The following is a 6,627-nucleotide window of genomic DNA, read 5'->3' as shown; positions in this document are numbered from 1 at the left end:
AAAAAAAAAAAAAAACCCCAGGAAATTAAAATTTCTTATTATTCTATATGTAAGCATGTTCCCAAGTCTGTAAACAAACAGCATCAGGCTCCTGTTCTGAAGGAACTTGGTCTGTGAATAGGGCATTCTTGTTCTTTCGTATCTGTATCTGTAATTCAGAAATAAATTTATAAAACTGATTCCTCAGGAGAGGTGTTGACATGCTTGCTTGTCAGTAAAATGCTGGCATCTACAAAAAAATGCCATTGGATTTTGTTTCAAATAGAAAAGATTTTGTTTATACTTTTCTTTGAGTTATTTTGTGAAAAATCTAACACTCTGGTGAAATATGTGACATGAAAAAGGATTTGTTACTTAGGGATTTTTGAATTATTCATTTCTTGATCATAATGCTTTTAGCAAAATAAACTGTGGAATACAAATGCATGATTTTATTTGTAACCTCCGATTGGTTTCCTTTCTGTTATAATGAACTGAATAGAATATATTCTAGTACCCTCATAAAAAAGGATTACTATTTAAATTCTCTTTCTATTATGATAAGTAAGTGGTCGATATTACTATTCCAAACTGGAACAGAAACAAAACCCACTGGAAGCTTCTGCATTACAGAGACTAATTTCCAAATTTGAGGAAAACTTTGATGTCCAGTGTTTTCTATTCCAATGTCACCGGAATCAACAATCCTTTAAGAAATTATTTAAACCGTTTTAAGAATTCTGTTAATGATGTGATAGACATGCCCAACTAGTTAGAAACAGGAGATAAATGTTTAACAAGAAAATCAGAGAAAGATTTGGCTTTTATTTCACTATCCTCCTCTCCAAATCAACAATAATCATGGGTATGATGCTTCCCAAGGTGGTTCTGTGTAGGAAATAAGAGATCATAGGTAGAAAACTGCATGTGCATAGGCCACACCCATCAGCCATGAAAGAGGGGCTGACCTGGGTCCAGGGTACAGCAACACAGAGGACCAGGAGGGTGACAGTCACTCTTCCTTTGATACCAGTTTGCTGTTGCTTCCCAGGTTGCTGCATGCCAGATAACAGAGAATGAACTCTAATGTAGAATACTGGTCCGGGCAGCACGTGTACATTTTTCTGAGTCTTTACATTTAATCAACTCACTTACTTGCAAAGAAAGAGAAACCTTCAACTCCTCCTCCAAAGCAAGAGAAATCCCAAACGAAATTAGTTGCAACTCCACACATCAATGCCACCTTTCTCTCCCTCAGCTTGCCTTGGATTTTTAACTGGAGGGGAAGTGACCTTTCCCCATGTCACTGCTGAAGTGGGAATGAGGCTAGAAGGCTGCAAAGGAGAGGAAGGATTCTCCTCTTTGTTTCCCCTCGTCCCCGCTGTCTAAGCACGCTCACACATGTGTGCCCCGCATGCAAGGCGGTGTGCCTACATGGCCAGGGACTTGGTGAAAACAAGGAATCGTTCTCTTCACAAGGGTTCTTCATGCCAAACACCTGTTTGTGCTTATTTGGGGACACGTTTATACAAGAGGTGAGATGCCAGAGGTCTCTCAAAGCAGAAAGAGTTGTCCAGCAATGATGGTTATAGGTGTATGACTGAACTCTGTTAGAGGCACACACCTCCTATCTCACCTCGTCATGCCTGCACGTGGCCACGGTTGCTTATTTGAATAAGATTGTCCGGTTGGAAGGAAGGCAGTTAACCCCATCATTGTCTACTCATTATAGGAACCAGCAGAAATAAGAAAAACTTAGTTGCACTGTCCTCCTGCATTAGAAATTGTTTCCTCACAGAGGGCTGTGTGCTAATAACCTGCTTCCCTGCTTCCTAGCATAGGACAGCAAGTCAAACTACCTGTTGGGGGTCCAGGCCCTTACACTGTGACTCCCCTGCTGAATCTTCCCTTCTGATGGCTCACCACCTTTTTGAGAGGCCTGACTCCATGCCCTATATGCCAGTTGCTCAGGAGTCCACCAAATGACAGACTGGCTGATCTCATTATAAAACTTTAACCTGCTCCATGAGAGGAGGCACTTAGAAATATTAGTTCAATAAATGATGCTTATGTTACTGAGTTATGCTTCCAGATGACAGTTATATTTTAACCCACATCTTTCATAACTTAAAGTGAGGAATAAAGAATTTCAGTTTAAGGCCATCAGAGAGTATCTTATAGAGGTGGAGGAATCTATTTGATAATCCTTCAATTATACTACCTATATTTAAACTTGAAGCCTGACCATAATAATTGAATGTATTTACTATCCCTCTAGTGATAGCAACCATAACATTCATTGACCCAGATCACCTAATGTACTTGATTCTCATCCACAGTACATTTTTTTTATTAGTCTAGAGGCTCTGGGCAAAAATTTGCAGCAGAGACAGTTCTGTTCATATTTAATTACAAAAAAGGTCTCTTAATAACAAAACCTACTGTCTTAATTTCTATCTCTAAGAGGCTGAATGCTATTTAAGATGGTTCTGTATGAACAAAATGACAGACGTCCTGGGTCTAACTCTCTGGTGTGTGGTTATTCCTATTCTTGTCACTTCCAACTCCCGAGGACAAAATAGAGCTTGAAATAGAATCTTAAGAGTATATCAAAGGTAGGAAACAGGATGTTTTATGTCTCCCTGGTTCTTAGCTGGGGTTTCATGGTTTTAGAGGAGAGGAAGAAGCTGGTTGTGTCAGAGAGAAGGGTCCCCAAACACTCACTAGCAAATACCTCTATGGAGTGAAAAGAATTTGGCTTTCATTCTGTTCTAAGCATAACCCTTAGCTGTTGAAAGCAGTCCTCCTGTAATAATTAAATCAATTTAGTCAAAAAGGAAGACTCGATTCTGCACACAGGCCAGGGTGGTACCTGTCTGTTGCTAAAAAAGTTTCACGGATGAGAATTTCAGTAATATGAGTATCTTATAAAACACAACGTAGCAAAGATTCGATTTATCTATACCTCACTTCTGTGAAATCTGCAGAATGAAATGAGGATCGTTTCTATAGTAGAAAGCAGTAAAACAGCCAACTTGGGAATACAACGATTGCTCATGTTTCAGGCTGGCCCGCAAGAAGTGACGATCTAAATATAAGAATAGCTCTGGTTACTTAACTACAACTATAAGTTACTCAGAAAAATCTACAAGTTCCTCAAGGGCCCCTTCCAAGTAATTAAAGTTTGTCTTTGCGTTATGAGAGAAGAACATTTTTTTTATATATTTAACATAGCTCTGTATGTATTATGCAGATTTTTGTCTATCAGTATACATAATCAGTTAGGATTAACATGTTTTGTGGCTAACAAAAACAACAACAAAAACCTTAAACTGTGTTAAGATATTTTTAAAAATAGCAATTTTGGGGGGCAGCGCCTGTGGCTCAGTGGGTAGGGCACCGGCCCCATATACCGAGGGTGGCAGGTTTGAACCTAGCCCTGGCCAGCTAAAACAGTGGTGGTAACTGCAACAAAAAATAGCTGGGCATTGTGGTGGGCGCCTGTAGTCTCAGCTATTTGGGAGAGTAATGCAAGAGAATCACTTAAGCCCAAGAGTTGGAGGTTGTTGTGAGCTGTGATGGCACAGCACTCTACTGAGGCAACAGAGTGAGACTCTCTGTCTCAATCAGTCAATCAGTAACAATTTGCCGGTTTCTTTAATGAAAGCAGAGATCATCTCATCAGTATGGTTTGACTCAAAGGGACTCATAGTGTCACCAGGATCCAATTTCTTTAGGTCCCTGAACACTAACTGTCCTGGGGGTTGGTTCTTCCCAGGTAATATATTGTATTAATTTCCTAGGTCTGCCATAGCAAACCACCACAAACAAGGTGGCTTAAACAATGGAATTTACTCTCTGACAATTTTGCAGGTTAGAGGGGTGAGATCAAGGTGTTGGCAGAAAGATTACCCTCTGAAGGCCCTGAGGGGAAGCTGTGCCATGCCTCTTTCCTTGCTTCTGATGGCAGCTGTCAGTCTGTCAGCCCTTGGCATTCCTTGGCTTTCAACTGTACCACCCTAATACCTGCGTCAGTCATCATACGGCCTCAACCTCTATGTCAGTGTTTCTGAATTTCTCTCTCCTTATAATGTCACCAGTCATTGGATTTAGGCAACACCGCAATGCAATAATCCTTCATCTTAATTTGATTATATCAGCAAAGCCCCTATTTCCAAATAAGGTCCCATGTACAGCTATTGAGAGTTAGGACTTCAACATTTGTTTTTGGAGGACACAACCCATAACATATCTGATAACAAATTGGCTAATAGCAGTTCCCTGCCTATATCTTCCCAATTTCCGAGCCAGCAGAAAGGAAGTATCTCTCTCCTAACCACTCAAGCAAAACCATGGCCTATTATTCATTGGCCCTAATGTGCTTAGGCCTGAGCAGTCACCATGGCCAGAGAGATGTGACACACTCATTGCTGGACCTGAGTGCTGTGCCCAAGCCTGGAGCACAGGGTCCAAGAGACGAAGAAAGATCAGTTTTCTAGAAAGTATATTGGAAATCATTACCAAAGAGTAACAGATAGCCAGATGGCTGTATAGTTTCTATACACCAAAGACAATTTTAACTATATCTAAGATAATATGATTAATGCATACAAGTAAGGTATAGTAGAGACATGTGGGCTCCTATTAAGTGATGATTTATTCTTTTTATCTTTTTTGTTTATTATCAGTTTTATTGAGATATGATTAACTTACATTAAAGTGTACATATTTAAAGTGAAAACATGATGAGCTTTGACATATGTGAAACTATCACCACTGTCAAGATCTCCATCACCTGCAAAACTTGTCTCTCTCCCTGTTGTAATCCACCTTTTTCTGCCCGTCCAATTCTTAGTCAACCCTTAATCTACTTTCTATCACTACAGATAGTTAGCAGTTTTTAGAAATTTATGTAAATGGAACCACAGTAGATATTCCTTTGTATCTAGATTTTTTCTTTTCCTTCTTTTTTTTTTTTCAGTTTTTGGCCGGAGCCTGGGTTTGAACCCGCCACCTTCGGCATATGGGGCCGGTGCCCTACTCCTTTGAGCCACAGGCACTGCCCTGTATCTAGGTTTTCTCCTTAGCCTTGTTATTTTGAGATCTATCCAAGATGTAGTGTGCATTAATAGCTCATTTTTTTGTCAATAGTATTCCGCTACCTAGATATATAATGGTTTGTTTATCCTGTTCATGGTTTATTCACCTGTTGATGGGCATTTGGGTTGTTTTCAGGTTTGAGCTATTGTAAAGAAAGATCTCAACTGGGAAACCTTTACATCACATTGGAACTTTTAAAATTTAATAATAGATAAATTATGTGTAAGTTCAAAATGTTCACTGCAATACTTATTAAAAAGAGTGAAAAAAACTTTTCTGTTTTTCTTTCCAGATACTGAGGAGAGCAGACAAAAATGGTAAGACCAGACATCTACGATTTCTATTTGTTAATCTTTTATATTTTAGATCCCCTTATAAACAATAAGGACGGAAGGGCGAACCAGAGATCCACATATACAATACCAGCTTCTTGTATTAGCAATAGTTTGAGGCGAGCTTTAGGCTCCAGATGCTGATGAGAAGCTGGCAGACGAAAAATAAATCAATAAATAAAAGAAGTTGGCAGAGGAATTTACACTTGGCTGGAATTTGTGCCCTTAAAGACAGAAGCTCTATGGTACTTTGGCTCCAGCTTTTCCCTTTTATGCTTAAAAAATTTTTACAGCAAGAACAGCTTCTATTCATTGGGCCATGTGCTTTCTGTGTAATATGTCTTAGGATGGTAAAACTGCAAAGTTGGAGCTTGATTCACCCTGAACTTCACCATGGCCTTGGAGATGCTCCTACACTCTAGGAAGTCTGCCTGTCCGCCTTCTCTCCTTCCTGGCCATTACTCTGCCATTCGGAGGGTCCTTATCTAACAAAAGCAATCAATGTAACCTGGTTCTTTGTACCCTCAATGAATCCCACCTATAAAAAAATAAATAAAATAAAATAAAGCATAAGCACTGGGAATGATAATCTATAGACACAGAGAAGCCGGGGATGGCATTTCACAAGGAGAAAAATTAATGGCACCGGTGCAAAGTCCATTTATCAGATGTCATAAGCAGCATCTTTTGACTCCTTTATTCCACTAGAAATTTTGTCCCATGGAATACCCACCAGAGCTTATTACATTTATTCTGCAGCTACAGAATATTCTGTAGATATATTCTTGATAAGAATTTCCTGAGAAATGGAGAGTACAAAGAGTCCTTTCCCTTTCTTAAAACCCATTTCTTATCTATGGGGAAAGGTTACACTCAGAATCCATTCTGACAGTTTACAGACCTGTGTTGTAGTCCGGTTTGCCTTTAGTAGCCAGATTAAGAAAAGCTTGACTGACACTGAACACCTTTTCACACAAGAGAAAATATATTAATCCCTGGAGCAATGATATAGTGTCCCAAGTCCCCATAATATTTGAATGTGTCTCATCATAAAAATATTTTCTCAAGTTATAGCTTGGTTATTGATCTATTGTTCAAAAGTGCTTTCTTCTCGCCTGAAGCACCTAATTGCTCTTTTTTTTTTTTTTTTTGAGACAGAGCCTCAAGCTGTCCCCCTGGGTAGAGTGCCGTGGCCCCCCCCCCCCCCCCCCCCCCC

At 39.6% G+C, this 6,627-nt stretch overlaps 1 protein-coding gene across 1 annotated transcript in view; it reads left to right on the top strand.

Annotated features, from left to right (window-relative positions):
• The window catches only part of NECAB1 (N-terminal EF-hand calcium binding protein 1), a 142,158-nt gene that overhangs the window by 2,359 nt on the left and 133,172 nt on the right, over window positions 1-6,627 (top strand). Inside the window, exon 2 of the mRNA XM_003782494.3 lies at window positions 5,372-5,396. Coding sequence (XP_003782542.1) covers window positions 5,372-5,396 — 25 coding nt within the window. The remainder of the gene's footprint in view (window positions 1-5,371; window positions 5,397-6,627) is intronic.

This window comes from Otolemur garnettii, unplaced genomic scaffold, assembly GCF_000181295.1.
Source record: "Otolemur garnettii isolate 467f Iridium unplaced genomic scaffold, OtoGar3 scaffold00004, whole genome shotgun sequence".
NCBI classification, from domain to species: Eukaryota; Metazoa; Chordata; class Mammalia; order Primates; family Galagidae; genus Otolemur; species Otolemur garnettii.
This window is presented reverse-complemented; position numbering and strand designations above follow the sequence as displayed.